This window comes from Lutra lutra, chromosome 14 (genome assembly GCF_902655055.1).
Source record: "Lutra lutra chromosome 14, mLutLut1.2, whole genome shotgun sequence".
Lineage (NCBI taxonomy): Eukaryota > Metazoa > Chordata > Mammalia > Carnivora > Mustelidae > Lutra > Lutra lutra.
Genome location: NC_062291.1, coordinates 63,152,414 through 63,165,026, shown reverse-complemented (window position 1 = coordinate 63,165,026; position 12,613 = coordinate 63,152,414). Strand labels below are relative to the sequence as shown.

The following is a 12,613-nucleotide window of genomic DNA, read 5'->3' as shown; positions in this document are numbered from 1 at the left end:
GAGCCAGCCAGGTGCCGCAGCCCTTTGGTTTTTTTTTGTTTTTTTTTTTTTTTAAAGATTTTATTTATTTATTTGACAGAGAGATCACAAGTAGGCAGAGAGGCAGGCAGAGAGAGAGGAGGAAGCAGGCTCCCTGCCGAGCAGAGAGCCCGATGCGGGGCTCGATCCCAGGACTCCGAGATCACGACCCGACCCGAGCCGAAGGCAGCAGCTTAACCCACTGAGCCACCCAGGCACCCCAGCCCTTTGGTTTTTAATCTGCTTTTAAAAATTAAGGTCTTGGGGCGCCTGTGTGGCTCAGTGGGTTAAGCCTCTGCCTTCAGCTCAGGTCATGATCTCAGGGTACTGGGATCGAGCCCCTCACTGGGCTCTCTGCTCATCAGGGAGACTGCTTCCCTCTCTCTCTCTCTCTGCCTACTTGTGATCTCTGTCAAGTAAATAAATAAAATCTTTTTAAAAAATTAAGGTCTCAGTGAATTATTTACTTACATCAAAGAGTACCAGGAAATCACTCCAAGTCCCAAGGAGCATTTATGATTTCTTGATTCCCCAGCCTGTCCCACAATATGGTCATGGATCTGCTTTAAAAATTTCTTACCCAAGGGCGCCTGGGTGGCTCAATGGGTTAAGGCCTCTGCCTTCAGCTCAGGTCATGATCCCAGGGTCCTGGGATCAAGCCCCACATCGGGCTCTCTGCTCGGCGGGGAGCCTGCTTCCTCCTCTCTCTGACTGCCTCTCTACCTACTTGTAATCTCTGTTTGTCAAATAAATAAATAAAATCTTAAAAAAAATTAAAAAAATAAAAATAAAAATTTCATACCCAGAAACTCACTATCCTTCACAATCAACCAACCTCTGCCATCTCCCAGTGAATTAATGTGTGAAACTTTCGTAAGTTTTTAGATATGATTTTTTTTTCTAAGTAGGCTGTACACTCAAGGTGGGGCTCAAATTCACAACTCCCAGAACAAGAGTCACATACTCCACCAGCTGAACCAACCAGGCACCCCTAGATATGATTTTTTGTTTGAAATGTCAAAGCAACGCCTCCTCCCTTCAAAAAACCAACTCTATAGCATCTCTCTTGGTTTAATAATCATACAAGGAGTACAAATACTGTTTGTGTTAGATTCACTTTTGCTGTTTTACATTTACACCATTTTAACTAGTTAGCATCCAGGGTAAGAGTGAAGTTCTAGCTCAGTCTAGAATATGATTCAATTCTGATGCTTTGTCAAAATGTAAAGTCCCTGATAAGTGCTAAAATAGAACTCTGATGTGGAAACACACTTGGATCACAACGGAGATGGAAGAAATTCTCATTTTATGAAATAGATATATCCTGGAAGTCCTTGCATATTTATAAATATCACATAATTAAGCCATTTACCATATGGATTAGTTGGTCTACCATAGAAACATAACCAGTAGGATATATATATATATTTACTAAGATACTTATTACAAGGAACTGCTTTACACAATTATGGGGGCTTGCTAGGTAGGTCTGAAGTCTTTTTTTTTTTTTTTTAAAGATTTTATTTATTTATTTGACAGAGAGAGATCACAAGTAGATGGAGAGGCAGGCAGAGAGAGAGAGAGAGGGAAGCAGGATCTCCGCTGAGCAGAGAACCTGATGTGGGACTCGATCCCAGGACCCTGAGATCATGACCTGAGCCGAAGGCAACGGCTTAACCCACTGAGCCACCCAGGCGCCCAGGTCTGAAGTCTTGTAGGGCAGGCCAACATGCTGGAAACTCCTGGGAAGGATTAATGCTGCAGGGCTCAGGAAAAATTTCTCTTCCAGGGGAATCTCAGTTTTACCTCTCAGGCCATTCAACTGATTGAATAAAATCTGTTCAGATTATACAGGATATCTCTTACTTAAAATCAACTGATTGCAGCATTAATTATATCTACAAATACCTTCACAGAATACCTAGGTAAGTGTTTGAATCACTGGGCAGTATAGCCTAGCCAAGATGACACATAAAACTACCTTTCATACCATAGGACTAACAAAGCCTGCAGATATGTCTGTTTACCAGCTAAACTCACAGGACCCAGTAGCAGTAATACAAATTTCGTAATTCCTCAGCTTGCCAGCTTTGAAAATGTGCAATTCTTGATTGTATTTTTTTAAATTTGGGGATTATCAATATTTTACATTTTCATATTATACATAAAGTAAAATGTTAATAATATTTCATCTCATACTACTTCAAAATTTTATAATTAAAGCTCATGGCACAAGTAATTATTTTTCATCAGGTAGCTCTTAACAATGCTGAAAGGTTAGAAGCTATATTCCTTCATCCAATATAATCATGTGGAAGCGCTTACAGTTTTAGAGCCCGGTAAGGAGAGTATCTCAGGTATTGTGTATGCTTGTCTCTTTCAATCTCTCTCTCTTCAGTGTCCTCTTTCAATATCCTGGTCTAAGTTCCCATTCCCCTCCCTTGAGGCTTTATACTCCTCCCTGTAGAAGGAGACATTTCCTTTCTTCCACTTTTTGGATCTTGCAAATTTCAGTATCTTAGGCTTGACCAGAGTTTGGGGACTGCAGAGAGAAAGGTAGAGGCTAGTGCAGGAGCAGTGGGGGCACATTAAATCTGATTGTTTTTCCCAAACCAGCATAGTGACTTGATTTCCTCACCATTCCCTAAGAAAAATGTCACCACTCCCACATGAGCATTAATTTTACTCAGTGACAACCCAGTTATCTCAGATATTTTTCCCCCAGCATTTTTTCTTAAGGAGCTTTTGATTCCTTTCTGAATCCAGCTTGCAAGCATCATGACATTAACTGGCACTATGTTAGTCAGCAACTCCAAATATCTTTCCTTAAAAAAATTGGGGGTGGGGGTGGGAGTGCCTGAATAGGTCTCAGTTCCTGCTACAATAGACCTTCCATAAATGTTTGTTGAATATAATGGACTTTCCTCTATGTGTTGGGAACTCACGGATGGTCTTCCAACGGCGATTAAATTTCCATCCTGTGGCAATACAAGATTTAATTGCTCTAAATAAGTAAACTTACATATTTCAAAAATAGAGACGTCATACTTCGTAATGGAAATAATCTTGGATGAAAGAAACGCACAATGGCTCTTCAAATTTAAGTCGTTATTGTTCATAATACGACATTACTTTAAAGCCCATTTAAGTGCTCCGCGCATCAACTGATGCAGACAGAATACTGCTGTCTGGAACGGTACCAATTTTGTCATTTTTAAAAGGGAGTGAAGAGACGGGCGGGTTGGCTCAGTCGGTAGAACCTGCGGCTCTTGACCTCAGGTTGGGAAGATCGAGCCCCAGGCTGGGTACACAGATTACTTTAAAAAATTAAATCTTAAAAAAAAAATAAATAAAACAAAAGGGAGTAAAGACAGCGTCAGCCTTCCAAAGAAAAAATTCTGAATACGACCCGCAGGCCCCCGCTTTATGCACAGGGGCTCAGTGCACGCCCGTCCAGGTTTAGGTGAGGGGCAGCGAACCACATTTCCCAGCGGGCCCTGCAGGTCTCCCGCGCCTGCGCACTGGCCGCCTAGGCAGGTAGGCAGAACTCCCGCGCTATCCAGCCGCGGGGTCTTGTCTCCCCCTGTCTCTGCCCCCGGCATGGAGAGGGTCTCGGTGGCCGCAGGGAGCGCGGGCGCCGGCAAGGCCGAGGGAGCCGCAGCCATGCCGCCGCCGCCTGCTGTCTCCCCGCCTGCTCTCACCCCGGCACCCGCAGCGGGTGAGGAGGGCCCGCCGCCTTTGCCCGAGGCGGGGGCTCCAGGCTGCTCGGGCTCCCGGCCCCCAGAGTTGGAGCCGGAGCGCAGCCTGGGCCGCATGAGGGGCCGCTTCGAGGACGAGGACGACGAGTTGGAAGAGGATGAGGAGCTGGAGGAGGAGGAGGAGGAGGAGGAGGAAGAGATGAGCCACTTCTCGCTGAGGCTGGAGGGGGGTCGGCCGGACTCAGAGGACGAGGAGGAGGTATTTATAGCCGGTGCCGGACCACGCGGGGCCGGAGGGGCCTGAGGGTCCAAGCCAGCCCTCCCCAGTAAGGGCCGGGCCGCGTTCCCAGCTCGCCGCTGCAGCCTTTGGCACTCGCGTCGACCTCCACCCCTCCCTCTCAACCTGCCTAGGCATGTGGCGCGGACTGGTCCGCACCCGATTCCTTGCCGACTCTTTTTGTGAGCTTCCTGCCAATCACTTAGGCTCTCCAGGTCCGACTCTATTATTCTGTAAATAATTATTAAATTATGCCAGGCGGGTAGGGGCCAAGGGTACAGTGCCCCTGCCTTCCAAGAGCTTACGGTCGGACAGGGAAACAGTCCCTTTCTACAGGGTGTTCAGAGGATGGTAAACCCCTATCTCATAAGTCTAATTGGGAAGGGTTTTTGTTCGTTTTTTTAATGTGGTAGCGCATACTTTATAAAGTTGGTAACACCTAGCCAGTAGGAATTGATATATTAAACGTAAACACCAGTATCTGGAAAGTTTGCCCATTTTGTAATTAATTCATAAAGTAAGATACCCCTCATCTGGTAATATAAAGTATATCCAAAAGAATGAGATCTTTTTGAAACATTGGTTTATATTGTGTTATTGTAACTTCGATTAGGATTTTGAAGGGTTGGAGGTACTGTAACATGTTTCCGTGTTGCAAATTAAGTTACACATTGTTTATAATGAAATGTGGGGATTATGGTTTAAGAATTTGAGAAGACAAGTACTTGTATTTTACAACTATTTGCATTGCATTTCCAGCGCCTGATTAATCTCTCTGAGCTGACACCATACATCTTGTGTTCCATTTGCAAAGGTTACTTAATAGATGCAACTACCATTACAGAATGTCTTCATACGTGTAAGCATATAGTTCACATTTCGAACTAATACATTCAATTTTTGAAATGTCTCTAAAGCATCCTAATTTAAACATTTTCTTTTTCAACAGTTTGTAAAAGCTGCATTGTAAGACATTTTTACTATAGCAACAGATGTCCAAAATGCAACATAGTAGTACATCAGACACAACCTCTTTATAACATAAGGTAAGACAAATATATAAGTAAAATTTGTATTTTAAATATACTTTTTCTGAAGGCTTCTAGTTGTGTAGTTGGGAATAAACTCTTGACCTCTTTTGAAAAGGGAACTACGTATTCTTTAAAATACATATAGAACACTTACTCTGTACCAGGCACTGTGATATCTGCTGGGGACAAAAAAAATTAAAAAAGCACAGGCCTCTCTTTTTGAGGATTTTAATTCCGTCACTCAAGTTAATGAAACTAGTTTAGGCTTGTCATTTTGGGGATATTTAGAATACTTTTTAAAAAGGAATTTTTAAAAATTTTATTTTGAAATTACTTTTTAAAAGTAATGCCTGAGACAACTGTCCTCTTTAGAAAAACCTGTGTATCATAGGTCATTGTGGGGTATTTTTTTTTTCCACATTTTCCATTCATACTCCGTTTCCTAAGGGAAGAAAAGTACTAAAGGTGGATTACTTTCATTTGTTCAGCCAATACTATTACGTTTTTACTCCTTCATAGAAGAATGCTTTGTAGATGATGCACAGAAGTTCAAAATACAGTCTCTGCAAGGGAGTAAGACCAGTACACATAGAATAATTGATTAAACTATTCGAGAGTCTATGATTACATAGAATTAATTACTTGACGTCATCTCAGATGAGAGCCAGTGCTACCTAAAAGTAATTCACCTCTGAAAAAGGAGATAATCCACTCCCAAGAGAAAACAGTTGCAAAGGGCATCATTCACTCTCACTCTGTACCAAAATGCGTTTTGCTGAATTCTGAGGTATTCTCCATCCTTTCCTTTTATTAGGTTGGACCGACAGTTACAAGACATAGTGTACAAATTAGTGATCAATCTAGAGGAAAGTAAGTTTGTTTTATTACATAGTTGTGAATCCCAGAATCTCTGCTGACTCTACTAGTTACATTTTAAGTGTAATTTAGTCTGTGTTTTATCATTTTTTAGGAGAAAAAAAGCAAATGCATGATTTCTATAAAGAAAGAGGTCTAGAAGTACCTAAACCTGGTAAGTTTGGGTGTATATCGTAATATATTTGTAGCTTTAAGAATACTAACTTAATAATATTTACTCCCTTTGAGGTTCTTTTTGGTGATAGCCAGTTATTTTATGATCAAAGAGGGAGAAAGATTATGAAGGTAAAGATATAGTATAATCCAATTTAATTATTTGTAAAAATTAAAGGGCATAGGCTCTGGAGCTAGATTGTCTGAGTTTGATCCTAGCTCTGCCCCTTTACTTTCTGTGAGACTTCAATATCTCAGTTTCCTCATCTATAAAGTAGGGATAATGATAGCACTTCATAAAATTGTTGTAAGAATACATTGAGTAATACAAAGCACTTAAAACAGTGCCTGGAACATAGTAACTGTTCAGATAGTTTTTGTGATGATGATAATGTCACAGTATAGACGTTAGATAAATTTCTGTTTAAATCCTGGTTCTTCCACTTACTACGTATTGCCTTATCTCACTTAAACAGTAATCTCAGTTTCTTTGTAGTTTTAATTGTTAAAAAAAAAAGAGTAGCGGTATACTTAGGGGATTATAATAAGATTAAACAAGAATGTGCATGTACAGTGCTGAGTATGAGCCCTGAACTCTGGCACACAGTAGTGCTTGTTAAAGATTACATATATCTGTTGTGTAGTGATGAGCTCTCTCTGTGGCCCTGATATGTGATATGTGGCCACATATGTCTGCCTTCCATTGTGGAGTGGTCCCCAGGTGCAATTTCACTGGCTTTGACAGATTAGTTAATGTTATTAGAGAAAGGGAGTTTGAGTGTTTTATGATCTTTTAAATAGTCAACATAGTTATAATATGTGTAATTATTTTTCAAAGATCTCAATTCATGAAATTTTTATTCTAACTCAGCTTTTTTTCTTTGGCTGTTAAATAGCTGTTCCACAGCCAGTCCCTTCAAGCAAAGGAAGATCTAAGAAAGTCTTAGAATCTGTGTTTCGTATTCCACCTGAACTTGATATGTCTTTATTACTAGAGTTCATTGGGTGAGTAGCTAAACCTCTACCTCTTAACTGTAAAATAAAGAACTTGTTAAGTCCCAACAGTTACGAAATCATCCTGAACTCAGATAAAATCAAGTTCTTCTGATATCCTTTTAAAAATTAATCTTGAAATATTCACAACTTAAAAAAAGTTCTAAAGAATAGTACTATAATCACTTGTATCACTATCATCTGGCTTAAGAAATAACCCATGCTAGTATGCCGGAAGCCCTTCGACTACCTCTTCCTGTTCACCGCCCCCTCTCCCCCCACTTAGAGGTTAATAACCACTCTCCTAAAAGTAATGATTGGTATTCCCGTGATTTTTAAAGTATGTTTATCTCATGTATCAGTGCTTAAGTAATATGTAGAATTGCTTTTGTCCATTAAAAACTTCATATAGTATCATTGTAAGTGTTTTACAACTTGCTTTTTTTTTTTTTTCCAACTGTTTTTTTCACTCAGCATTCTGTGATTCATCTGTGTGGAAATGTGTAGCTCTAGTTCATTCATTTTCACCATTGCCATACCATAATTTATCTTTTCTTGTACTGTTGAACATTTAACTTGTTTCCAGTTTTTTTGCTATTATAAACAATGTTACTTTATGTATTTGTATACATATCTCCATATATATGTTTTATATATATATATATATATATACACACACACACACACACATATATAAGATAGTTCTCTAAGAGTATAGGTTTGCAGAGTCTTAGCATATGTTTGTTTTTAACTTTACTTGGTTTTGCCAAATTGTTTTTTAAAGTAGTTGGATATCCTTTTAATTCGTATAAATTGCTTCTTTCAAAAGATATATGTAGCATATGGTGTACTCTGTTATAGTGCAACACTGTTAAACACTGTCATGATCACAGAGTTGGCATGTATCAAACTGCAGTTTTCAGAATATTTAGTTTGCAGAATAAAGTAAAGTGCTTTTTTTTTTTTTTTTGGAAAATATGGACTTCCCATTTTATGTCACTGATGATTACTTTTTAATTATTTCCACCTTATAATTCTAGGTTGACCATATCATTTACTAGTATTCAGCTTGTGCTATGTTGTGTTTATCTTTTTATGTAGTCACTCTATGTTATCAGCTGATATTAAGGACCTCTAAGAGGCCAAAAACGTTTCTCCTGCCTACACAAATCCCACGTAGTAATGGTTGATAATGAAATAAAAATCCATTTGGAAGAATGAACAGAAACTATGTAATACCAAACTTTAAACCAGCAATTTCTGATAATAAGGAGTGTGTTCCAATCTAAATGTCCAAAAGGGACCTGGTTAAATAATGGTATATAGCACATGAGTATGTGTTAGCATGATAGCATATGTGCTAATATGGAACAGTCTCCAAAAGAGGAGACTACATAGTGTGTTTCTGTTTACTTATTTATTTTAAAGAGAGTGATGGAAAAGATGTGTGTAGACATATGTTTTGCATGCACAGACCATTTCCTGAAAGGATATATAAGAAAATGTTAATGGCAGTTAGTTGCCAGAAACTAGTATGTGAGTCTACGATGGGAAAAAGTCTTTCTTTTCATTGTATTTGAACTTTTACCATGTAACTTGATTTTTAATAAGTCTAATTAAAATTTGAAAACTGAAAGGAATTTATATTTCCAAAAAATATTTTGGGAAATGTAACATTTCCTACAATGCATGGTAAGAACTGATGATTAGGTTTTTTAATACATTTTTTTGAAAAGTGGCAAGGATGCAAAGATAGCACATATGCGATGGGTGTGCCACCATTGCCTCTTCCTTTGCCCACCTGCAGAAATCAATAATTAATCATGGCAGACTCTCCTAATGAGTGAGACTTGACCACAGCACTCAAGGCATTCATTACCACTTACCAAACTTATTATATTATTAGTATCCCCTCCTATAGAAAAAAGAGCCTTCATGCTCTTTCCCTGCTGCCAGTCGCCAGGAGGCTGAGGCTTAGGTGGACTTGGTTTGGTTCCACCCGAAACCCACCGCCAAGGCCAAGAAAGGCATTGCTGCTGGAAGTATAATGGGCATTAATACTGCTTTACAAGAGGTGCTGATGACTGCCCTCACCCATACAGGCCTAAGCATGTGGAATTTACAAAGCTGCCAAAACCTTAGACAAGCACCAAACCCATCTTTGTGTGTTTGCATCCAACTATGATGAGCCTATGTATGTCAAGTTGATGGAGGCCCCTTATGCTGAACACTAAATCAGCCTAACTAAGGCTGATGACAGCAAGAAGCTAGGGGAATGGGTGGGCCTCTATAAAATTGACAGAGAAGGAAAACCCCATAAGTGATTGGTTGCAGTTGTGTGGTGGTTAAAGGCTATGGCAAAGAGTCTCGGGCCAGGGATGTCATTGAAGAATACTTCAAATATAAGAAATGAACAAATAAAAAACTTGGTTCTTGTTCCAAAAAAAGAAAAGGAAAAAAAAAAAAAAAGAGCCCTCACTTGGAATAAAGGATCTAGATTTAAATCCTCGCTTCTCTATTATCTAGCTTTGTAATCACTAACAAATTGCTTTTTGTTTATTCACAAGATGTTTGTTAAGGTCTTGCTATATGTACCAGCACAGCCTTCTGCTAGTTGTTGAGAATACAGTTTGAATAAGTCAGCCATGGCCTTTGCCCTCATGGAACTTTTAGTTTTAACTTCTCAGAGCTTCAGCTTCCCTATCTGTAAAAAGAAAGAATTGAGCCTTTTATGTATGTGGCTGATTATGATGAGTAGTCTAACTCATAATATAGCTCTTTATCTGTTTCCAACGGGTTGAGGGGAAGAAAGCTTCCAGTGTGGCAAGGAGTCCTTTTGAAAGAAAGCTTCCAGAGGCAAAGAATCCGTTTGAAGTCACCAGTCCCCAGAGTTCACCACATGGAAGAGCTTTTATGTTACCACAAAGTCAGGCTCCTGAGGGTAGCCCATAGACAGCTCTTTCACGGCAGGGCAAGTGGCAGAGGAGTTTTAACCTGACGCGAGTACAAAAGCAAATTTGGACAAGCTTTTGAGCCCACTTAAGTTGGAGGAGCAAAAAAACTGAGGTAGGTTCAGCCTGTGAACAGTGATTTTTCAACTATTGGAATATGAAGTTAGATTCCCCCCCCCTAAACTGGATATGCTGTGTTTTGTGATCTTTAGATAGTCTTGTACTTGTCTTTTTTTGTTCTTTAGTTTCTGTGAGTAAAGTAGAAGATGATAAAAAGAAATAACTTCCGACAGGTAGTATAGTACGTGTAGAAAGCATAGACTTTGAAGAGTCAGTAAGTCAAGGTATATAACCTTTGGGATGTAGCTGAACTCTCATCATCAGTTTCTGAATTTCTGAATTGAGGATTATAATAGCAACTAACAAGATTGTTCTAAGTATCAACTTATGGTATTCCTACCATGTCTAAACTATTATCAATATGTGAATATTGAAATAATGCAGGATCATTCAAAAATAAAAGTTAAAGTAGTCTGTAGTACTGTAATTTGTACATGTGTCTAGTGTGGAAAATGGACTCACATGACATACATGTGATATAGCAGAAATTTCATGCAGTTTTAAACTCAGTAGCATTTAGTGAACCAGGGAGGTGATAGCCAACTGTATGCTGTATTAATCCAGCTAGAGTATTATGTTCAACTCTATGCACTACATTTTAAGAGAGATGGTAAGCCAAGGTGTAACCAGAACAGTAAAAGTTTTGAAAACCATGGCATACGTGATAAGGGAAGGAACAAAACTAATCTGAAAAAGAGAAAACAGTCATAAGCCCCTTAAGTTCATATCAGATCTTTAGAGGGTTATCATATAAAAGAAAGACTGAGTCTAGTTCATAAGACTACCAAAAGGCAGAACTAGGATTAGCGGGTGTAAGTTACAGGGAGAAACATATTTGCTTCAGTGCAAGCAAGCAGTTCTAACAAAGTTGCCCACAAATGGAACGGACTGACTTGTCAGATAAACTCCCTATCTCTTTAGGTGCCTAAGGAGAAGCCAGATGACCATATATCATGGATTCTATAGAGATAATTCTTGTAAAAAATAGAGTATTACAACTCTAAACTTAGATATTTTAGGTTTCTAGTATATCCACATATATAACATTTATCTTAATGTAATATTTTGTAATATAGCTTCTATGTTATATTTTAATATATTTCTTTATTTGTATTATAAGAATATGCCGTAGCTGATGCAATTGTGATCTGGCCTACTCTTCACAACATGATAGGGAAGAGAGAATGCGGGTTTTGTTGCTAGGTACACCTGAGTTGGAAGCTTTATCACTTAATAGCTCTGTGACCTTAAGCAAGTTATTAAACCTCTCTGAGCTTTATTCTCTTCTATAGAAGGGGAATATTAATACCTGATACGCAGGGCTTTATGAGGACTAAATGAAAAACATGCATCCTATTATGAAGACCTACTATAATGCCTGGTACATAGTAGATGCCCAACAAAAATTAGTGCCCCTTGTCTCCTCATGACATAAACATAATTGATTTAACCAAGAAATATCTTTGTACTTCAAGGTAAAGAGCAAACTGAGTAAATCATGCCCATTATTGCTATAAGTAAAACAATAGGCAATCTAGCCGACTTCTTGTAAGCAATCTATTTTGCAAGGGTTACTGTAAAGAAAAAGACACATTAATTATAATAGAAAGAAGTTTTACTTTAAATTGGAAAATGTTAGAATGCTACGTGTGGGGAAAATCTAAATATTAAGGATATACTTTTAACTCCTGGAAGTATACAAAGTAGTGTAACTCCTGGAAGTATACAAGGTAGTGTTAAGATAGTAGGTAACACTGCCTTTGCCTTACCAGTAGGTGGCAGAAATGACAACTACATTTATTTGTTTTGTAAAGGGTTAGATTTTAAACTTAAACTGATGTTCCTCAAATATTTATATTGTTGTTATTTTTCTGTGTTATATGATTTAATGTATAGTTTAAAATGTTGATTAATTTTGCTTTCGTTTTTCAGTGCTAATGAAGGCACGGGACATTTTAAGGTATTTTATTTTTATTTACTTCACAGGACGACCCTGTAGTCCACAATTACAGAGTCAGATTAGCAATCATGTGGAGAATGTTTTCGATTACAGTACAGTTTTGTAAATAAAAGTTGTAGAAATGTGAAGTACATTTAGTAATGCTCTCATAATAAGTTTATGAGAAAAGAGTTATTAAGTAGGGATTTGTTATTAATTCAGGATAGTGGTCTAAGTAAACAAGTGAGAAATTTTTAGAACTCTAAAACCAAATACTGTGATAATTTGGTGACTTTAAAAAATATTTCAAAGTGGGCACCTTGGTGGCTCAGTTGTTAAGCATCTGCCTTCGGCTCAGATCATGATCCCAGGATCCTGGGATCAAGCCCCGCATTGGGCTCCCTGGTCAGCTGGAAGCCTACTTCTCCCTCTCCCAGTCCCCCAGCTTATGTTCCTTTTCTCGCTGTGTCTCTCTCTGTCAAATAAATAAATGAAATATTTAAAAAATATTTCAAAGCATTTTTTGCATAGTTGGCATTGGTTAAATATGAGCTTAA

The 12,613-nt window shown here is 38.5% G+C and overlaps 1 protein-coding gene and 1 pseudogene across 3 annotated transcripts in view; both read left to right on the top strand.

The window, feature by feature from the left end:
- The first annotated feature begins 3,387 nt into the window (after nucleotides 1–3,387).
- Nucleotides 3,388–12,613, top strand: part of PCGF6 (polycomb group ring finger 6) — a 31,559-nt gene continuing 22,333 nt past the window's right edge. The window contains exons 1-7 of one of the 3 annotated variants that reach the window (XM_047702871.1): nucleotides 3,388–3,975; nucleotides 4,753–4,852; nucleotides 4,943–5,039; nucleotides 5,839–5,894; nucleotides 5,995–6,054; nucleotides 6,950–7,058; nucleotides 12,050–12,077. In XM_047702871.1, the coding sequence (XP_047558827.1) occupies nucleotides 3,445–3,975; nucleotides 4,753–4,852; nucleotides 4,943–5,039; nucleotides 5,839–5,894; nucleotides 5,995–6,054; nucleotides 6,950–7,058; nucleotides 12,050–12,077 (981 nt within the window). In that variant the 5' untranslated portion in view covers nucleotides 3,388–3,444. The remainder of the gene's footprint in view (nucleotides 3,976–4,752; nucleotides 4,853–4,942; nucleotides 5,040–5,838; nucleotides 5,895–5,994; nucleotides 6,055–6,949; nucleotides 7,059–12,049; nucleotides 12,078–12,613) is intronic. The other 2 variants (XM_047702870.1, XM_047702869.1) reach the window with 2 other exon arrangements.
- LOC125085027 (40S ribosomal protein S12-like) lies at nucleotides 7,275–10,262 on the top strand (annotated as a pseudogene).